Raw genomic sequence first — 22,957 nt, forward strand, 5'->3', positions numbered from 1 at the left:
ATCTAGGTTGGGCATAACGTTTCTTCCAAGGAGTAAGAGTCTTTTAATATCATGGCTGCAGTCACCATCTGCAGTGATTTTGGAGCCCAATAAAATAAAGTCTGACACTGTTTCCACTGTTTCCCCATCTATTTCCCATGAAGTGATGGGACCAGATGCCATGATCTTTGTTTTCTGAATGTTGAGCTTTAAGCCAACTTTTTCACACTCCATTTTCACTTTCATCAAGAGGCTTTTTAGTTCCTCTTCAATTTCTGCCATAAGGGTGGTGCCATCTGCATATCTGAGGTTATTGATATTTCTCCCGGCAATCTTGATTCCAGCTTGTGCTTCTTCCAGCACAGCGTTTCTCATGATGTACTCTGCATATAAGGTAAATAAGCAGGGTGACCATATACAGCCTTGACATACTCCTTTTCCTATTTGGAACCAGTCTATTGTTCCATGTTCAGTTCTAACTGTTATTTCCTGACCAGCATATAGGTTTCTCAAGAGGTAGGCCAGGTGGTCTGGTATCTAATCTCTTTCAGAATTCTCCACAGTTTATTGTGATCCACACAGTCAAAGGCTTTGGCATAGTAAATAAGGCAGAAATAGATGTTTTACTGGAACTCTCTTGCTTTTTTGATGATCCAGTGGATGTTGGCCATTTGATCTCGTTCCTCTGCCTTTGCTAAAACCAGCTTGAACTTCTGGAAGTTCATTGTTCATGTATTGCTTAAGCCTGGCTTGGAGAATTTTGAGCATTACTTTACTAGCGTGTGAGATGAGTGCAATTGTGTGGTAGTTTGAGCATTCTTTGTCATTGCCTTTCTTTGGGATTGGAAGGAAAACTGACCTTTTCCAGTCCTGTGGCCACTGCTGAGTTTTCCATATTTGGTGCAGCACTTTCACAGCATCATCTTACAGGATTTGAAATAGCTCCACTGGAATTCCATCACTTCCACTAGCTTTGTTTGTAGTGATGCTTTCTAAGTCCCACTTGACTTCACATGCCAGGATGTCTGGCTCTAGGTCAGTGATCATACCATCGTGCTTATCTTGGTCATGAAGATCTTTTTTGTACAGTTCTTCTGTGTATTCCTGCCACCTCTTCTTAATATCTTCTACTTCTGTTAGGTCCATACCATTTCTGTCCTTTATCGAGCCTATCTTTGCATGAAATGTTCGCTTGGTATCTCTAATTTTCTTGAAGAGATCTCTAGCCTTTCCCATTCTGTTGTTTTCCTCTATTTCTTTGCACTGATCATTGAGGAAGGCTTTCTTATCTCTTCTTGCTATTCTTTGAAACTCTGCATTCAGATGCTTATATCTTTCCTTTTCTCCTTTGCTTTTCACTTCTCTTCTTTTCACAGGTATTTGTAAGGCCTCCTCAGACAGCCATTTTGCTTTTTTGCATTACTTTTCCATGGGGATGGTCTTGATCACTGTCTCTTGTACAATGTCAGGAACCTCTGTGCATATTTCATCAGGCACTCTGTCTATCAGATCTAGGCCCCTAAATCTATTTCTCACTTCCACTGTATAATCATAAGGGATTTGATTTAGGTCATACCTGAATGGTCTAGTGGTTTTCCCTACTTTCTTCAACTTAAGTCTGAATTTGGCAATAAGGAGTTCATGATCTGAGCAACAGTCATCTCCCAGTCTTATTTTTGGTGACTCTATAGAGCTTCTCCACCTTTGGCTGCATAGAATATAATAAATCTGATTTCCATGTTGACCATCTGATGATGTCCATATGTAGAGCCTTCTCTTGTGTTTTTGGAAGAGGGTGTTTGCTATGACCAGTGCATTTTCTTGGCAAAACTCTATTAGTCTTTGCCCTGCTTCATTCCTTATTCCCAGGCCAAATTTGCCTGTTACTCCAGGCGTTTCTTGACTTCCTACTTTTGCATTCCAGTCCCCTATAATGAAAAGGACATCTTTTTTGGGTGTTAGTTCTAAAAGGTCTTGTAGGTCTTCGTACAACTGTTCAACTTCAGCTTCTTCAGCATTATGGTTGGGGCATAGACTTGGATTACTGTGTTACTGAATGGTTTGCCTTGGAAATGAACAGAGATCATTCTGTCGTTTTTAAGACTGCATCCAAGTACTGCATTTCAGATTCTTTTGTTGACCATAATGGCTACTCCATTTCTTCTAAGGGATTCCTGCCCACAGTAGTAGACATAATGGTCATCTGAGTTAAATTCACACGTTCCAGTCCATTTGAGTTCGCTGATTCCTAGAATGTCAATGTTCACTCTTGCCATCTCCTGTCTGACCACTTCCAATTTGCCTTGATTCATGGACCTAACATTCCAGGTTTCTATGCAATATTGCTCTTTACAGCATTGGACCTTGCTTCTATCACCAGTCACATCCACAACAAGGTGTGGTTTTTGCTTTGGCTCCAACCCTTTATTCTTTCTGGAATTATTTCTCCACTGATCTCCAGTAGTATATTGGGCACCTACTGACCTGGGGAGGTCCTCTTTAAGTATCCTATCATTTTGACTTTTCATACTGTTCATGGGGTTCTCAAGGCAAGAATACTGAAGTGGTTTGCCATTCCCTTCTCCAGTGGACCACATTCTGTCAGACCTCTCCACCATGACCCGCCTGTCTTGGGTGGCCCCATGGGCATGGTTTAGTTTCATTGAGTTAGGCAAGGCTGTGGTCTTAGTGTGATTAGATTGACTAGTTTTCTGTGATTATGGTTTCAGTGTGTCTGCCCTCTGATGCCCTCTTGCAATACCTACCATCTTACTTGGGTTTCCTTTACTTTGGACATGGAGTATCTCTTCACAGTGGCTCCAGTAAAGTGCAGCCACTGCTCCTTATCTTGGACAAGGGGTATCTCCTCACCGCTGCCCCTCCTGACCTTGAATGTGGAATAGCTCCTCTAGGCCCTCCTGTGCCCATGCAGCCACTGCTCCTTGGACGTGGGGCTGCTCCTCCCAGCCGCTGCCCCTGGCCTCGTGCATGGGGTAGCTCCTCTCAGCTGCTCCTGCACTGTCGCAGCCTGGCACTCTCGGCTGCCAGCCCTGACCTCGGACGCTGGGTAGCATCCCCTTGATAAGCAGGAACAGGGTCAAACACTGCCCCCTTAAACCCTTTCCCTTCGACATCAATCTATGACCACATGTATATTCTTTCCACAAACCAATTGAGCGTATAGTTTTATTCATTCACAAGAATTCTTCACAAATCTGAAATCATAAAGGATCTTTAAAAGAACTGAATTTAATACCACCACATCCATTATTCAGGATTATCTGAGAGTCTGAGTCTCTGAGGCAGACTTTTTATTTGGGGCATACAATGTGGCATGCAGAATCTTAGTTCCCTGACCAGGGATCAAAAACCTTGGCATCTACTATGGAGAACAGTGTGGAGATTCCTTAAAAAAACTGGAAATAGAATTGCCATATGACCCACCAATACCACTGCTGTATATATACACTGAGGAAGCCAGAATTGGAAGAGATACATGTACCCCCAATATTCATTACAGCACTGTTTACGATAGCTAGACATGGAAGCAACCTAGATGTCCATTGGCAGATGAATGGATAAGGAAGTTGTGGTATATATCCACAACAGAATATTACTCAGCTATAAAAAAGAATGTGTTTCAACTGGATGCTTGGGGCTAGTGCACTGGGACGACCCAGAGGGATGGTATGGGGAGGGAGGAGGGAGGAGGGTTCAGGATGGGGAACACATGTATACCTGTGGCGGATTCATTTTGATATTTGGCAAAACTAATACAATTATGTAAAGTTTAAAAATAAAATAAAATAAAAAAATGTAGAGAGAGAAAAAAAAAAAGAATGTGTTTGTGTCAGTTCTAATGAGGTGGATGAAACTGGGGCCTATTATACAGAATGAAGTAAGTCAGAAAGAGAAATACCAGTACAGTATATTAATGCATATATATGGAATTTAGAAAGACAGTAACATCAACCCTATATGCAAGACAGCAAAAGATATACAGATGTAAAGAAGAGACTTTTGGTCTATGTGGGAAAAGGAGAGGGCAGGATGATATGGGAGCATAGCATTGAAACATATATATTACCATATGTAAAACAGATGACCAGTGCAAGTTGATTCATGAAGCAGAGCACTCAAAGCTGGTGCTCTGGGACAAGCCAGAGTGATGGGGTAGGGAGGAAGGTAGGAGGGGTAGGAGGGGGATTCTGGATGGGAGAACACATGTACACCCATGGCTGATTCATGTTGATGTTTGGCAAAACCACCACAATATTGTAAAGCAATTAGTCTCCAATTAAAATAAATAAGTTAAAATTCATTTCGATATTTGGCAAAACTAATACAATTTTGTAAAGTTTAAAAATAAAATAAAATTAAACAACAACAACAACAACAACACCAAAAAAAAAAAAACAAAACCCTGGCATCTGCACTGGGGACATGGAGTCTTAACCAGTAAACTGCCAGGGAAGCTCAAGGCAGACATTTAGTGGTAGAGTCCTTGGTATTCAGCCTCAGGAAAGCACCTGACAGTGGGTCCCACCTTTTGCTTCTTAGGCTAACTTCTTGCAGGGTTAGCTTAGATGCTAGAACTTCTGAGTGGGTAGAATTCCTTCTCCACCTTAATGCACTTGAAACATTTCTCACACAACTTCCCCATATCTCATTCATGGGGAAAAAAACACAAAAATAGAAACAAACTATCAAAGTTTTACCAAACGCTTGACTGAGACATATAAGCAGAAAAGAATGGGCTTGTAAGAAAAAACCAATAGACAGAATCTTTAGAAGTGGGTGAAAGGTGACAAAATGTAGAGTTGAGAAAAACCAAAGACAAGGAGGAAAAGCAGTGAACCTGCGGAAATCATAACCATCAGGATTCCAGACATACTAGCCTTCACTCATCTCTTACACACTGGTCTTCATCCTGACCACACCTAAGCATCACCTGGGAGGGGACTGGTGTACTCTGACACCCAAGACCCAGCCTCCAGAAACTGGTTTAGGTTCAACTGATTAGGGTGGAGAAGGTTCTCCCTGTAGATTCTGGATGCGGAAACTAACCGCATGTAAGTATTTGCTAACCTCCACTCTCGCACTGTCATGGCATCTGAGCCTGGAATGGCTGCAGACCTAATCTGCAGGAATTACAAGGAATTACAATGATCACAAAGACTTTTTACCAGAGTTCCATTGCACATTTCATGCTTCCAGAAAAGTCCAGAGATTACAGTATTAAAATTGAAAATGTTCATTCTGCACAGTTGGAAAAATAAAATGTTCAGAAAAAAACTATATTTAAGAAACATTAATAAAAAGATGAGTCAAAATTAGCCTGGAAAGTTATCTATAAAAGGAGAAGAAGAATTAGAATAGAGCTAACAATGATATCAGACTTCTTTAAGTAACCTTTTCTTGATTTTGGAATCATGAAAACATTATACAGAATTATAATTATAAAATAACTAAATTTTTAAAAAGCAATTCCTAAAATTTTAGAGTAAAATTACATAAAAGTACCTAAATATATAAACCCATTCTGTTTTGTTTTGCAAACCCATACAAAAAAGAACTATCAAAAGTGATTTGAAACAAAATAATTTGAAAACACATTCTCTGCATGATACACCCAAATGAACATAGTATATCTCCAAAAGAAAATAAAAATATTTGATTGCTTTCAGAAGTCACTTTATAAGGTACAACAAATGAATAATTATGTTGATATCATTGAGAATTGGGCTTAGACATTGGACAAAGAGAATAGATGATGGGAGAAAAGAGACATGCAAGAACAATAACAATAAACTGTGGAAAATTCTGAAAGAGACGGGAATACCAGACCACCTGACCTGCCTCTTGAGAAACCCATACACAGGTCAAGAAGCAACAGTTATAACTGGACATGGAACAACAGACTGGTTCCAAATTGGAAAAGGAGTACGTCAAGGCTGTATATTGTCATCCTGCTTATTTAACTTATATGCAGAGTACATCATGAGAAATGCTGGGCTGGAAGAAACACAAGCTGGAATCAAGATTGCCGGGAGAAATATCAATAACCTCAGATACGCAGATGACATCACCCTTATGGCAGAAAGTGAAGAACAACTAAAGAGCCTCTTGATGAAAGTTAAAGAGGAGAGTGAAAAAGTTGGCTTAAAGCTCAACATTCAGAAGACTAAGATCATGGCATCCGGTCCCCTCACTTCATGGGAAATAGATGGGGAAACAGTGGAAACAGTGTCAGACTTTACTTTTTGGGGGCTCCAAAATCACTGCAGATGGTGACTGCAGCCATGAAATTAAAAGATGCTTATTTGGAAGGAAGGTTATGTCCAACCTAGAAGGCATATTAAAAAGCAGAGACATTACTTTGTCAACAAAGGTCCATCTAGTCAAGGCTATGGTTTTTCCAGTAGTCATGTATGGATGTGAGAGTTGGACTGTGAAGAAAGCTGAGTGCCGAATAATTGATGCTTTTGAACTGTGGTGTTGGAGAAGACTCTTGAGAGTCCCTTGGACTGCAAGGAGATCCAACCAGTCCATTCTAAAGGAGATCAGTCCTAGGTGTTCTTTGGAAGGACTGATGCTGAAGCTGAATCTCCCATACTTTGGCCACCTCATGCGAAGAGTTGACTCACTGGAAAAGACTGATGCTGGGATAGATTATGGGCAGGAGGAGAAGGGGACGACAGAGGATGAGATGGCTGGATGGCATCACCAACTTGATGGACATGAGTTTGGGTGAACTCTGGGAGTTGGTGATAGACAGGGAGGCCTCACATGCTGCAGTTCATGGGGTTGCAAAAAGTCGGACACAACTGAGTGACTGAATTGAACTGAAGTTTTTATGGTGACAGTTGGTAACTAAAAGTACTATGTACTACATCAAATATTAAATCACTAATGATGTATACCAGAAACTAATAAAACTTTGTAAGCCAATCATACTTCAATTAAAAAAATTCTTTTAATTTTGCAATAAAATCTTACATATACTTAGAAAAAGAAAAGAAAATGGATTGAAAAGCATCACCCTCATTTGCAACTCAAGGTCATCACGGTGGCTATTACTGACACCTAAGGGCTAACACGATGCTCTCAGGAACTAGCAGGGCGCGCAGCAGGTCTGCTCTGCAGGTCCCCGTCCACTTGGCTCAAGGCCCCCTCCTTCTCTCCCTTGCTGTGTGGTCCTCAGTGGTTGCTGTCAGCCCACAGTGTCTTTGCCACCAACAGACACTTTCCAGACTCCTGGGTTGAGCAAAGTGAGGGACACATGGAAGAAAGGATTGGAAATAAATGCAAAGACCACTCAGCTCCTGGGGAAAAAGCTGTGAGTTGAGGCATAAAGCCCACTGTGGGAAACAGAGGATTCTGTTTACTTCCTGCCCATCAGCTGAGCTCCAAAGTGAAGATTTACACAAACATGTGCTTCCCAACCTCCACCTGGACCAGAGACCATCAGTAAAGTGGACAAAGGACAAGTGACCAGACAAGACCAGGCCACTTCTTAGGGTTCTGGCAAGAGGACATAATTCCCAGCCACTCCTCCCCTCTCAGAGGAAGGGACTGGGTGAACCCACTCTGGCTCTCTGAGGTCACCCCACTTACACAGCAGCAATGGAGACCTCACCTCTCAGAGAGAAGTGCTAATGACTTGGGGAGGTGGTCTCTGTGACTCAGGCCCAGGCAGAGGCTTCAGGCTCCTCCTCTCCACCCTGAGGGCCCCAGGCAGGCAGAGACCTGTCCTCTCCACCCTCAGTACCCGTGGAGGTGCACACAGGGGCCAGGGGTGCTGGGAGCGCTCCGGCTGTTCTGTTCTAATTAGGGGTGACTGGCAAGTGCTCCACAGCCTGGTACTTGTTTCTCTGAGGAGTAGAGATACTCCTCACTTCTCATAGGACAGAGGTTTTTGAATCTCAAAATCCTGAAACCTAAAAGCCTCACCCTACTGGCGTCATCCTGTTTTTTCCCACTGGTGCCGCCGGGAGTACCTGGGAGGCCCTGCTCGTGCTGTGGGTGGAAGGAATACACTGCTTGGGACCATGGATGATCCACGGGGCATGCTGTGCACCCAAGGAATTGAAAGAGGGCTGGAGGTCACCAAGGAAACACGTTTGTGTTTTACAGACTTCTGGGTTGAGTTTACATTTTCCACTGTCTAAAATACAAAGACCAACAAGCAGCACAGATAGATCACAACATGGGAAGTTGCTTCATAAAATCAGTTATTTAAATAAGTAGTACTGCTACTAGTACTAGCAGTACTACCACACAGATGAGCCCCTACATTCAAGGTCCTCTACTCCCCACTTCTCCACCATGACCACCCAACGACCAGTCTCCTAAAAAAGGGATGAGGGCTTTACCAGTTGCACCTTGTGCAGCCCCCAGGGACCTTTCTGGACCCTCAGGTGGCTCAGATGGTAAACAGTCTGCCTCTAATTCAGGAAACCCGGGTTTGATACCCGGGTCAAGAAGATCCCCTGGAGAAGCAACCCACTCCAGTATTATTGCCTGGAGAATTCCATGGGCAGAGGAGCCTGGCAGGCTACAGTCCATGGGGTACTAAAGAGTAGGACATGACTGAGCAACTAACACTTTCACTTTCAGTAGGATGTATTCCAGGGGCTGGAACCAGTGTTGAAACCAACACTCCCAGCACCACAGCAGGGCAGATTTGCTCTCAGGAAGAACTCCAGATCCTGCAGCCTCTCCCTCTATGTCTGCTTCTCCCATGAGCTGCCGTAGCCAAGAACCAAAGCTCATATTAGGATGGAATCCATCCAAGGCTTAGTGATCCCACCCAAGGAGCCAACAGCCCAGGACAGCAAGAAAAACCAGCAGCTCAGTTCAAACCCAGCCACATGGGCTATGCTTTGAGACCCACTTGACTTTAAGCTTCTTTAGCATCCAGTACCAAAGAGAAACTAGAGAACCAGGGACAGCAGAGAAAGACCTGCTCCAGGATATGATCAGACATTAAACCTGGAGACCACTCATCCAACCAGGCACCTGGCATGAGCCACAGGCAGACACCAAGGCCCCAGGGTTTCCAGACAAGCAGAATTCATGAGAGCTCTGCTGTGTGAGGTCAGGAAATCCTGCACAAACAGGCCACACCAGCTCGCCACCTGTGTATTTCAAACAGACTTACTGTGACTATGTGGAAATTCCATGACTGGGACAGCTGCACACAGGACAAAGAAGGGCTGGGGCAGCCTGACGGGCTCCTGCTCCCTCTCCCACCCCCTGCCCTTCACAAGGCACTGCAGTAGCTAGATGGTCATTGCCCTCTCTAAGGTGGCATCCTGCCCCACATACCTGTCCCACCCTCTGGCACAATGCCCAATCCACTTCTATCATCAATGAGAACTCCATCCCCCAGGACCATCCAGTCACCTGGGAGCTGACAGATTCTCTCTCTCCAGTTGTGTGGGGTGGACTTCAGCTGCCCAGCTGCCCACTGCTTGCAGTGCCCTTCAGCACAGTACAGCCTTTAAACAAGAGCCATGCCACCCGCCTGTAAACCACCTGGCCCACCCACCTCACCCCCAACACGATGGACTGAGGACAGCTCACCACCTTCTCCACCTAAAACACCCCTTTTACAGCAGCTGCATCTTCCATCCCTCCTGCCCTCACACACTCACACGCCGCCCGTGCCCCTAAGGCAGCGCTAAGGGACCATGGAGAGCACGAGCCACCCAGGGGGGCCTGCAGCAGACCCCCAGCAGGCTCAGCCAGAACAGGGGGCTGACGGCACTGTGTCCCCAGGTGGACTGTCCTCTGGGGGATCTTGACCCAGGATCTTCAGGGTCATGGAGGTTACTGAGTTCACAGCTTTCTGTCTTTAGTTTTCCCTGCACATCCTCTCCTCCACCCTCTGCCAATGCCAGGCTACCAAGATCCCCCTTCAACCAGCAAACCACCCCCACAGCCAGGACGGAAACCAGCATGGAGGGTGCACAGAATTCATGGTGAAGTTGAAGCTCCTCCCACGTAGGGGTCTGGCCTGGATGACCTGGCCTATGGGGAGGGGGCACCCTAGGGAAGGGTGTGCCAGGGACATCCCAGAGAAGAGCTCTTGGGTGCTCTGGCAGCTCCAGCCCAGATGCAAGGCCCCAGGTTCTGTTCCACAGGAACAGGATGATCCTTTCTTAGAAAGCATTTATGAGATGTGACCTGGAAAAGTCAACAATTACTTGCTGAGCACCTGTAAAATGTCTTACATTATTCTGGACTGGACTCCAAGTTTGAGTGAGTAATAGTTGCTCAGTCGTGTCCAACTCTTTGCGATCCCCTGAACTGGAGCATGCCAGGATCCTCTGTTCATGGAATTCTTCAGGAAAAAATACTGGAGTGGATTGCCATTTCCTTCTCCAGGGTATCTTCCTGACCCAGGGACTGAACATGGATCTCCTGCATTGCAGGCAGATTCTTCTGAGCACCAGGGAAGCCTACTATTAAGAGACATTTCTAAGTATAAGGGCAGGTCAATTTAAAAAGTATCAGAAGATATGTGTTTGACTTTATCTTACAATCTACAGGCAATACATTAGAATATGTAATGAATCCATACACCTTTCCCAAAGGAATACCCGAGACAGAAGCAGCAATAAAGTTATAAATGACAGTCATCAATCAGATGAAATAATTATGATGAAGCTTGTCTCTCTCAAAGAGATGGGGACTGGGCAAGTGGTCAGGAAAGAAATATAATGTGCTTTTAACTTTGTATGAAAAATAATGTTCAGTTCCATGTTGCTGAACATAGTTCTGTTGTTGCCACATAAATCCTCTACTTCAAATTACTGTCCGAATGCTTTATTAAAACTCTGCTTCTGGCCTTTGTTTTGGAATCTGTTACATTTGTTGCCATCTTCTCATCTCTGACCTCTGAAGTTTACTTCCTCCAAATCATAGGACACATATTCCCTGAGGTTGTAAGATATTCTTTTGGTCCAGGATCACTCAGCATTTATACTGAGCACCAAGAACATCCTAACATGGTATAAAATATCTTTCCTTTCCGGTGCTATCTTTCCATTACACTATGTTTTGATCATTAATCCCCAGAGGTCAAGTCTTTTAAGCACCTGTCTGTTCTAAAGAGAAATGCAACCGCTGATCTACATCATGATTCCTAGATGAGATTTACCCTTAGACCTTAAACCACTGTCCTCGCCCCGCCTCAGTCCATCCATCTCAGGACTGACCCACGTACACTGAAACGCAAAGCACTGTATGGAAAAGCTTTTACCTCAAGAAATGTTAACATTCCCAAAACTAAGTAGGATTTCCCGTAGCACTTTACGATCGCTTTCATTAAAGAAGGCTCCCGCACATCTTTCTGGGCTCTCAACACTTCTTGATCCCAGTACCTGCGAAGAGAGACAAAGCACAGTGAGGAACAGCCCTGCCGCAGGAAAACAGGGGAGGGACAGAGCAGAGGACAAGCCTTCACTTCAGGGCGCTCCGTGGCTGCCCATAGATGCTGGCTAACTGCTCGCAGGGTCCCGAAAGATGAGCAGTGCAGACACTGAAGCACCAGGAAAAGCACCAGACCAGGTCTTCAGAGAAAAGTCCCAGATTCTAGAAACAAGTTCCTGCTAAGCTTTGCTGAACTCACAGGTCATGAGCAGTTCATAAGGGCAGACACTGTTCTCCAGGGACCCCACCTCTTGGGACAGAGCTAGGTCTCCAGGGCCATGGCTGTGGGCTCCCTCCACGTCCACTCACACAGGGAATACAGGCTCCCCCAACCTCCAAAGTGGGCTAAGCCTGGGGTCAGTGTGAAGGGGTGAGGGTTCAGTGTCAAGGAAGGAGGCTCAGAAGAGCCCAGAGGAAGGCAAAACTCTGGCCACACCTTTAGCCACACGTGGAAATTCTCACTCTCCCTCCCCTTCTCCCTCCTGCCTGGGCTCACCCTTGCAGCTCTTCTCCGAGGTGCTGGGAGCGATCTTCTGGAAGCGCTGAGTACATGTCATTTGCTTCTAATTTCCGTTTGTGACCAATTTTAAACAAGGGGTTTAGCCACCTGTTAAAAATTAAAAGGAAAGTGACATATATCCAAATTACACATCTTTGTCTAATTATTATCCTACATTCATGGATATTGTTTTTTTAAAAACTACATTTTAAATATACAAACAGGTAGGGAGAAAATTAGACATATGCTTACAAACATATAAACACACATATTAGGGTGTCGGTAAGTCACTCTGGTGGAGAAGGCAATGGCACCCCACTCCAGTACTCTTGCCTGGAAAATCCCATGGACGGAGGAGCCTGGAAGGCTGCAGTCCATGGGATCGCTGAGGGTCGGACACGACTGAGCGACTTCACTTTAACTTTTCACTTTCATGCATTGGAGAAGGAAATGGCAACCCACTCCAGTGATCTTGCCTGGAGAATCCCAGGGATGGGGGAGCCTGGTGGGCTGCCGTCTATGGTGTCGCACAGAGTCAGACACGACTGAAGTGACTTAGCAGCAAGTCACTCTGGCTTACACACAATATAACTTAACTAAAATACCCTGTTTGTGTTCTACTGAACATACATTGTACACCTACTTTAATTATTAAGAAAAATACATTTAGAAATCAAAATACAGTTCCCTTGGTTCGGGAGCACAGAATAGAGCTGAATGGCCATTGTGGATAAGGCTGTAGATGTGTTCCTGTATTACCAAGCACTTAAATTTTCTGAACTGTATTAGACTTAAGGATTTTGCTGTTGTTGTTTAGTGGCTAAGTCGTGTCTGACTGGTTTTGTGACCCCATGGATTGCGGCCCTCCAGGCTCCTCTGTTCATGAGATTTCCCAGGCAAGGATATTGGAGTGGGTTGCCATTTCCTCCTCCAGAGGATCTTCTTGGCTCAGGGATCGAACCTGTGTCTCCTGCAATGGCAGGTGGATTCTTTACCACTGAGCCACCAGGGAAGCCCACCAGACTCAAGAATGCCTCCAGTCATATTCACATAAGATGCGACCTTGTGGTCTCAAGACCTCCTTGAAAGTGAAAGTGAAGTCGCTCAGTCGTGTCCAACTCTTTGCGACCCTGTGGATTGTAGCCTCTGTCCATGTGATTGTCCAGGCAAGAATACTGGAGTGGGTTGCCATTTCCTTCTCCAGGGAATCTTTCCAACTCAGGGATCAAACCCAGGTCTCCCGCATTGTAGGCAGATGCTTTAACCTCTGAGCCACCAGGGAAGCACAACCCAAGACCTCCTTAGTTCAACTAATAACACAAACGAAATTTTGCAGGGGATCACGTTACAATACAACACACTGAGTCCAACAGGCTCTGGACTCTGACCTCCTTACAGCCCTGTCAGACTCCCCTCACAAGAGCCTCTTTCTGACCCTGACCTTCTGAAGATGTCCTAAAGATAAGTAACATCTTTCCAACTAAACTTCATATGTTGATTTTTCTTATCGTCCTCCCTATAATTAAAGCAGAAATTGCTAGACAGTGTAAGACTTCTTTTAATTTCAATTTTTAATCCCTTTTTTAATTTCAATTTTTCTCTTCTCAAGTAGGCATCTCACTCTTTGTTCCAATTTCCAGTCATTCAGAGGAATGCCTCCCTGGTCTGGAAGGTCATAAAGCATTCAGACCCAGGACAAGACAATCACTAACTGCTGTCCAGTTTATCAAGGGGAAAAAAAAATAAAAGCCCTAACTCCAAGAAGACCACTAGCTCTTAAAACATACATTTGGTCCCTAAATAATGGTCTGGGGTCTTGAGAAAGGGTCGAGGGATGGCGTTGCAATGTCTAGAGAAACTGAGAAACTGGGGGATCCAAGAAAGCCATAAAATTGACAAACTGGACATTGTGACGTTTAAATTAATTGGTCAAAAATTGTGTATATTAAAGTCATGAGTCAACCAAAAACATACAGGTCAATACTAAAAGATATAAAACTGCTATAATCCTTGCCTTTTGGGGGCTCTTCACCCCCTCTCAGTGTCTATGCTGAGGACTTTGTATCTCTGTCTTCTAAAATAAACTTTGCCTGTGTGTTTCCGAGTTCCCGGAATTCATTCCTTGGCTCTGTGAATAGAACTCAGGTTTCACGTTTCATTATCACTTCCTGGCAGATTAATTTCTTTTCAAATGTAACACAAGACTTTCATAAGGGCTGAAATTTTACTGACTGTGGGGTCTGTCCGGAGAAGGCAATGGCACCCCACTCTAGTACTCTTGCCTGGAGAATCCCAAGGACAGAGGAGCCTGGTAGGCTGCAGTCCATGGGGTCGCTAGGAGTTGGACACGACTGAGCGACTTCACTTTCACTTTTCACTTTCATGCATTGGAGAAGGAAATGGCAACCCACTCCAGTGTTCTTGCCTGGAGAATCCCAGGGACAGGGGAGCCTGGTGGGCTGCTGTCTATGGGGTCGCACAGAGTCGGACACGACTGAAGCGACTTAGCAGCAGCAGCAGAAGTGGGGTCTGCCACCTTCAGCCTCGATCAGGGAATAAATATACCCCCTATACTTCCAGGAAACTCCACTAACAGCTAACAACATCACCAACCTACAGTTCAGTTCCTTTATGCCCAGGCTTCTGCCCAGGGATATCAAGGTTACACCCATTGCCACCCCACCCCAGCAAAGGTGTATGTGTTAGTCAAATCACTGTTTTCTTGGGGCCCAACCAATCTTTCTGACGAGCCCTCCACCTCCAGGCATGGCTGACTCTAGATACAGACCATGCCCAAGGGCTCTGGGAACAGGATCATACCAGACCTGGAGGGGTCTGGTCTATGGAGGCAGTATCCTGGATGGAAGGGCACCACCGTTAGTCTAAACATGACTCAAGAAAACCCAAAGACAGTGTGCCCCTGAGGGGCCCCGAGGCCCCTGGGGCAAGGACCACCCACGTTGGGCCATCAACTGTCTCCAAGAGAACTCTACTAGTGGATACTGGGCTATATAAGGTGCACAACCCGATCCAGGTCACATTCAGATTTTAATTACACTCACCCCACCTCCCATCTAAATGGAGCCATTCATCTAGTCAGGAGGGAGCTGGACTGGACTGGTAATGGAAGGAGTTGTCGCCCTTGTAGCATCCTTGGTGAGCCTAGCACGAGAAGCAATTTATAAAGCCAAAATTATTTAAAAAAAAAAAAAAAAAGCACCTGAACATTGGCCTGGGCAACTAAAGAACCCAGCTCTAACTTTAGAAAGATGACATCTTCTCTGGGCTTCTGGTCCGCATGACACTTGACCACTGCATAGCTCCTATTTACTTGCTGGCTGATCAAGGAGGAGTTTGTGCCCTTGCAACTATTTCCTGTTGTTTCTACGTTAACATGAGTGGTCAAATAGATGCAACCTGACTGTTAGAGAAGGCTGCTTGCAGACAGAGAAGGACAAATACCATATGATATCACTTATATGTGGAATGTAAGTAAAGGCTATAAATGAACTCTTTAAAAAATAGACTTAGAGTCACAGATGTAGGAAAAAAAAAAAAAACCTGTGGTTACCAGGGGGTGAGAGGAGGGATAAATTGGGACACTGGGATTGACATATACACACTATAACATATAAAACATATAGCTAAGTAGGACCTACTTGTACAGCACAGAGAACTCTATTCTATACTCTGTAATGACCTACATAGGAAAATAATATAAAAAAGAGTGTGTATATGTATGTGTACATGTATAAGAGATTCACTTTACTGTACAGCAGAAAGTAACACAACATTGGAAGTCTACTGTACTCCAATAAAAATTCAATGAAGAGAAAGTCACTTGTTCAAATACTCAGAACAAAAAGGGCCCTGACTGAACAAACTTGAGACATTATCAAAAGGGCAATCTCAGCTTCCTGGGTTTCTGCCATTCTTAGGACCCCTTACAATTATTTTCCTTCTCCTGCTCTTTGGTCTATGTACCCCCAACTGCATCATTAGTTTTATCTGGTCTTTACCCAGGTGTGAGAAGGGATTTCAGGCAGGTGACAATCATACTTATTTTAGCTATCCACTCTAGTATTCTTGCCTGGAGAATCCCATGGAGAGAAGAGCCTGGTAGGCTACAGTCCATGGGGTCACAAAGAGTTGGACACAACTGAGTGACTAACTCTTTCACTTGCACTTCCTGCTTTTGTCTGAGTCTCCAGCTCAAAGGAGGAAGTTACAGAGAAAAATAAAAACTGGTTAGAACTGCTGCTGCTGCTAAGTCACTTCAGTCGTGTCCGACTCTGTGGGACCCCATAGATGGCAGCCCACCAGGCTCCCCCATCCCTGGGATTCTCCAGGCAAGAACACTGGAGTGGGTTGCCATTTCCTTCTCCAATGCATGAAAGTGAAAAGTGAAAGTGAAGTCGCTCAGTCATGTCCGACTCTTAGCGACCCCATGGACTGCAGCCTACCAGGCTCCTCCACCCATGGAATTCTCCAGGCAAGAGTACTGGAGTGGGTTGCCATTGCCTTCTCTGGTTAGAACTAGCTAGGCCCAAAATTGGAGAAGGAAATGGCAACCCACTGCAATACTCTTGCCTGGGGAATTCCACAGACAGTGGATCTGTGGGCTACATTCCATGGGATCGCAAAGAGTTGGCCACAACTGTGTGACTAACTTTCACTTTCCGGCCCAAAATGGGGAAAAACCTAACCTCCCCTAGACCCTGAGTCTCATTTGTGTATTCACTGTAATGTATTAGTATGCTAAATGGCATACTCACCTGTGCCGTGACAGCTCACAATGGTCATGACAACAACCCACACAAGGACTAAAAATGAGTGTTGCCTCATTTTGGACCTCATTCAGGTTCAAATCACACCCTTGTTCTCAGATAAGTCATGAATATTCCTCCCTCTCTTGATTCAATTTCCTTGCTTTTACCTTGACCCAAATTGTGTTGAGAAGTTGATTTTTAAACTAAGCTCTCGCTTCTTCATTCTTTGATCATTGAATAAAATTTGTGCTGTTCCAGTCGCACCATCAATTTAGTTATTTGCTGTGGGAATCTGAGTGGAAAAACAACCTCTTCAGCCAAGATAAGGAATCTTAGCCTGGGCTCAGAGCCCAGCACAAGGCGGGAGAGCAATTTGGTGACATCAGTTACATATACAAGGAACACCGTCTTCAGAGCCAGACTGCTTGACTTGGGATCCTGCTCCATTACTTACTGGCTGTGTGGCGGTAAGCGACTTACTCAACCTCTCTGCTTCAGTGCCTTCAGGTATAAAAGAAGAGGTAATAGTGCCTTTCCCTCCAGCAGGAAAACTGGAAATAGGTGCCTACTCAAATCAATGAAAAGTCCTCACCTTCCCATTTCCAGGCACACACATTTTGAAAACTCACAAACAGAAGGTGTTTGGAAAGTTCCTTGCCCTGCCTGAAGTTAAGAATTTTTTCCTCCTTTATTATTATTTACAGTAACCACACCCATTTTCCTTCTTCTAGGCCCCTCTTTCCTTAAGGGCCACCAAATGGCCAGGAGATGAAGCTACACACACTAAGTACACCACCATCAAAACAAGCATAGGAGCTCCCAATCCCCGGAGGTCCCCCGGGCTGTTCCATAAAAGAAGGAAATACTAGAAATTTGGGAAATATAAATGGGTTAGGGTCCAGAAATAAAACAACTAGTAATCATCCAAGTGTGATTAAAGCCCAAAGGTTCAGGACCACATAGTTAGTGGCCCAGCTACCACATGGAACACTTCAGTTAAGAGCTGCAACTCTCTGAGCTGTTTTTCATCTGTGTGTTTCCTCTGGGCTCAGGGACCCTTCAGTGGTTTCAGAACCAAATGATTCCTGGGCACGACCACCTGTATCAAGACCATGCACTGCTTCTCTGAAGGCTAGAGATTGGGAAAGACCTCACAGGCTTCAGGGACCCTATCCCCAGAGTGATCCCCAAAGGTGGAAGTGGAGATATCCACAATAAGGAAAGGGGCTGATCAAATAAATCCTCCAGTCCTGACTGTGTGTCCCAGGCAAAAGCAAAATGTGTTCAAGAATAGTGTTCCCAATCATTAAATAAAAAAACCTTTCATTTTTTTACCCACATGAAATTTGCCACAACTAGAAACCAGGATATATAGTGAGAGCCACACAAGGAAAAAGGGAGAGGGAAAGAAATACATGATCATAGACATGGGGGCAGAGGGAAGCCAGTGGAGCTGGAACATACTGTTGGACAGGGCAGGTGGGAAAGGCGGCGACATTACTGAAAGATGGCAAAGAAGGTGGAGCACTGAAGAACTGATGCCTTCGAACTGTGGTGCTGGAGAAGACTTCTGAGAGTCCCTTGGACAGCAAGGAGATCAAACCAGTCAATCTGAAAGGAAATCAACCCTGAATATTCTTTGGAAGGACTGATGCTGAAGCTGAAACTCCAGTATTTTGGTCATCTGATGCAAACACATGACTCACTGGAAAAGGGCCTGATGCTGGGAAAGATTAAGGGCAAGAGAAGAGGGTGTCAGGGAGTGAGATATATAGATGACATCACAGATGCAATGGACATGAACTTGGGCAAACTCCGGAGATGGTGAGGGACAGAGACCAGCTGTGCTGCCATCACGGGGTTGCAGAGAGTTGGACAGGACTGAACGACTGAACAACAACGGTCCAAGGCACTAATTAGATAAAGGAAGCTGTTCATAAGCTGCTTGCTTGGGGCTGGGGACGGGGTAGGGGGTGGAGGTATGCCGCTTCAGTTCAGAACTGCGAATTCCTGAGCAGTTCAGGGGAAGCCTGTAAGAGTGGAGGCGGGGTGTTCAGTGCGTTTTCCCTCTGGGCTGTGATTTCCCCCTAGGCAGCCTTCCAGCTTCCTGTTTTCTGGCTCTGGAGGGGCTGCCAGCGGCAAGGCACGGAGACCCTGTATCTCCCCAACCAGGTCACCGGGTCGCCTCCCCAGCCCTGCTCCCCATTTCCTTGCCCAGTCGTGCTCCGCCTTCCCAGGGTGCAGCGGGTGCAGGACAGCATTGGGAGGGTCCACACTTGTTTCCGAATAGCGGGGCAGCGGAGGGCGCCGAGACTACCGCGTATCACGGCCGGGGAGCGCTCACCAGAAGAACAGGCGCGAGCAGAGGTTCGCTTTCTGCAGCGGGTTGGGCTTCGGGTACAGCAGCGGCATCGTCCAGGCCGGGGCGGCTATGGAGCGGCGCAGCGCTGCTCTGGCCGCGGTGAGGCTCCCGCTGCTCCTGGAGGCGACCGCGGGGATGTTGGAGACCAGTCCGCCTTCGGGGTCTGCTGGGCGGGCCCGGAGAACCACAGGTTTCCGGGAATGGAGCACCCACCGCCCGCCAGGTCTCCGCCTCCCGGGACTGCGCAACCTCCAGGGTCGCCTCCGGGTCACCGGTTCTGCGCTGCTGTCAAGGCTCTGGGAGAAGTAGGGCCGTGTGTGGGGCTGCAGGACGAAGAGGCCGTCAGGCCAAAGCTTCCAGGAGCCTCAAGCAAGTGGGAGGCAAGGCCACCGGCTCTTTGATGGAGGAGGGTAGGCGGACCGGACAGCACAAATAAGCCAGCTCCAAGGATCCCACCTGGCGGCAAACTCCGCTGAAACTCCTGTTCTGAGCCCAGGGGCTCACCCAGAAGGCGAAGAGGGGAGGCTCAGGCTCTGCCCTCCTCTGCTGCTCCGAAGCTCCCCATGGGCTGCAAGGAAGGCCTGGAGAAAGCTGGCAGAAGGCATGATCAGCCCATGTGAGATGTCCTGTGGCATCTCACACGTTGTATTGTGAGGGAACCTCTGTGAGCTTTTTGCTGCCCTCTTAGATTGGGAAAGGGGAGTCTGGGGGGAGAGAAACTGCCTCCTAATTTCTTTCATCATGCTTTCAAAACAGATAAGTAACAGTGACATATGTCACAAAATACATTTCTGGGGACCTTACCTCAGTTTCAACTCTAACAATGTCCTGTTCAGGAAGGTATTATCCCTATCCTACAGATGAGAAAGATGAGGCTCAAGGATAGCCTTTGTCCAAGGTCTTGGACCCAAGTTTGGGGTTCAGCATGGTTGTCTCACTGGTACATGACAGTGTGTGTGAAAAGTGCCTAGAATATGCTGTGTGAATGAATGAATGACTGCAGGACTGAATGAACAAAATCTTGGGCTCCAATTCAGAAGTGTTTAGTTACCAGCTCAACAGTTTCTCTTCACTTCTACTCTAAATGAGGAAATATAAAAATTTTTGTACCTACAACAAGATCACCATATTATTCTTTAATAATTTCTCATATACCTTGGCTAAGATTGGTGTTACTAATGACAGCTTTTAGCTTCAGTTATGCAAGATGAAAAGGTAAGTTCCAGAAAACTGGTGTACAGCAATGTGATAATATTGCTGTGTACCTTTAATTTGCTTAAAGAGTAGTAGTTCTCAACATAAAAAAGAAAAATGGAAAAAGTATGAAGTAATGGACATGTTGATTGGCTTGGTTATGATAGCTTACAGTGAATGGCGTCAAATTTGTGATCTCCGAAGCAGAAGATTTAGCTTCGGGACCAGGGACCAGGCTTGATCACTCAAGAGCTTTTGTGTAGCAGAGTTTCATTAAACTGTGAAAAGGGACAGAGAAATATTCTGACATAGACATCAGAAGGGGGACGGGGGCGGGGGATGGAGAGTGCCCCCACTAGGTAGTCTTATCAAGGCCTTATATATTTTAGTAGACCCACTCCCACAACATACATTGGAAGATGACAGGATTAGTCAGAAGGTTCTCAAGAAGGACAAACATGTCCTGGAGCAAGCTACATTGTTATATTGACTACCACAAAGCTATGTAGGAAAAAATAGTTTGTATTTTTCTTCTTGAGAGCCCCAGACCCCTTTCTTCTTCTTTAGGGCTCCAGACCCCTTTCTCTTCCTTGGGGACCCTGGACTTCTTAGCAACCTACCTAGGAATTGACTCTCTCAGTTGTGATGAATATTTCACATTGTATATATAAATGAAGTCAACATGTTGAACATCTAAATATATATACTATTTGTCAGTTATACCTTAATGCCAGAGGGGAGATTGATTTTAAAGAAATCTTTAATGTATTCAGACTTTTTTTAATGAGTCAAACATATAAGAATGGCAAGGTGTTGATAATTTTGTATTGATGGGCATGATGAGAATTTATTACACTATTTTCTTGATATTTCATGCATGTTTGAAATTTTCTGTTGCAAAAAAGAAGAATGATTAGAGCTGAAAATTTTAATTTTTCAATTACCTACCTTTCTTGTGTTAGCTTTCTCTCAGATAATGCAATCCACAAGGTATGGTACCAGACTTGTCCTGATTTACAGTTCTCTTTTAGATCCCCTATATTTTCCAGTGCTATAAACACTCAGCAACTAGTTCTACTCCAAAGATGAAGGAATTGGTTGCTACAGTTGGAAGTCTGTCAGACTGCCCCAGACTGTTCCATCCGGTCCCCACAACTATCTCAGGACCATAATTAGCCATCTCCAAACTGACAAATACATTCAGTTCCTTTAGTTTCTGCTGTCTTTTTATTTTATTTTTTTTAACTAAGATCTTTTGAAATTTCTTAGTATCCTCTTCTGGACATAAAATCCTTGAATGTGATCTAATTCATGAAAAGAAATCATCCTCACATTTCAGAACTTTGTTACTAGTAATGAATTACTTCTGTCACTTCCCACTGGCTCTCAGACATACTTGCATTATGACACTTTTACAGAGAGTTCTGGTATAAAAATGTAAACAAAACTCCGTATTTTCTGCCAATATATTCTATTTGATCTTCCTCTAAGATGTTATAATAATAATGGAACCTTGAGTTATTTTGTTTTCAGTTCATCAGAAACACTAGTCCATTACTGACTGAGTTGTCCAGAAACTGTTGAGAGTTGATAAAGATGTCCTCAGAAAATAATATACCTAAAAAATTGAAATTCCTATTTTCATCAGGCTCACAATCTAGAAAAAGAATAGGTAAAAAGGAAATTTCAGCAAAAGAATAAAAAATAATAAAATAACACAAACACATTCATTCTTACCCTGATAAATTAAGGATGTTTCGTGATGCTGCTGGTGCTGATTGTATCACACATTTTCACACTTCAAATGTTTTTCAGCAAAATAAAGAGGTATAATAATCATAACAACAACAACAAAAAAAAAAAAACAGAAAAACCAGAATACCCCAACCTAATGAAGGCAAAGTCTAATAGGCACTGTAGTATAATATTGGCAAAATATAAATTATAATAGTTTTTTCATAAAATAAGCTAACAATATTTATTTTTAAGAGCCTTAAAAATGTTCATGCTTTGTGACTCAATAAGATTTCCACTTTGAAGATGAAGAAGATAAAAAGTCAGCTATAAACAGCTACTTATGTACAACTACTCAAACAGTAAATAATCTGCCTGCAATGCAGGAGACCAGGATTCAATACCTGGATTGGGAAGGTCCCGCAGAGAAGGAAATGGCAACCCATTCCAGGAAGTACTGTTGCCTGGAGAATTCCATGGACAGAGGAAACTAGCAGGGTATAGTTCATGGGATCACAGAGTCGGACATGACTGAGCGACTAACTCTCACTTTCGTGTTTCTCAGAGAGCAGTTCTTGTTATAATATTAGAATTGAGAAACATCCTAACTTCTAAGTTCAGCAATAGCAAAGTGATTGAATAAATCATGAATCACTTTTACAGAAATGCTTTAGATTTCCCTGGTGGTAGAGTGGATAAGAATCCACGTGCCAATGCAGGGGATACAGGTTCAACCCTTGATCCAGGAAGATCCCACATGCCACCAAGGGGCAACTAAGCCCAAGCACCACAACTACTGAAGCCTGTGTGTTTAGAGCCCATGCTCTGCAACAAGAGAAGTCACTGCAATGAAAAGCCTGTTCAGTTCAGTTCAGTCGCTCAGTCGTATCCGACTTTTTGCAACCTCATGGACTGCAACATGCCAGGCTTCCCTGTCCATCACCAACTCCCAGAGCTTGCTCAAACTCATGACCATTGACT

The 22,957-nt window shown here is 44.7% G+C and overlaps 1 protein-coding gene across 4 annotated transcripts in view; it reads right to left on the minus strand.

Annotated features, from left to right (window-relative positions):
- Positions 1-22,957, minus strand: part of LOC133243936 (ATP-binding cassette sub-family C member 4-like) — a 590,639-nt gene that overhangs the window by 372,195 nt on the left and 195,487 nt on the right. Inside the window, exons 1-4 of one of the 4 annotated variants that reach the window (XM_061410643.1) lie at positions 19,031-19,284; positions 11,915-12,025; positions 11,249-11,369; positions 10,218-10,445 (exon numbers count right to left, since the gene is read on the minus strand). The exons of 1 other annotated variant lie outside the window; for it this stretch is intronic. In XM_061410643.1, the coding sequence (XP_061266627.1) occupies positions 10,218-10,445; positions 11,249-11,369; positions 11,915-12,025; positions 19,031-19,098 (528 nt within the window). In that variant the 5' untranslated portion in view covers positions 19,099-19,284. Of the gene's footprint in view, positions 1-10,217; positions 10,446-11,248; positions 11,370-11,914; positions 12,026-19,030; positions 19,515-22,957 lie in introns of those variants that run through there. 2 more of the 4 variants (XM_061410644.1, XM_061410638.1) reach the window with 2 other exon arrangements.

The sequence above is a fragment of the Bos javanicus genome, unplaced genomic scaffold, assembly GCF_032452875.1.
Source record: "Bos javanicus breed banteng unplaced genomic scaffold, ARS-OSU_banteng_1.0 tig00001600_1, whole genome shotgun sequence".
NCBI classification, from domain to species: Eukaryota; Metazoa; Chordata; class Mammalia; order Artiodactyla; family Bovidae; genus Bos; species Bos javanicus.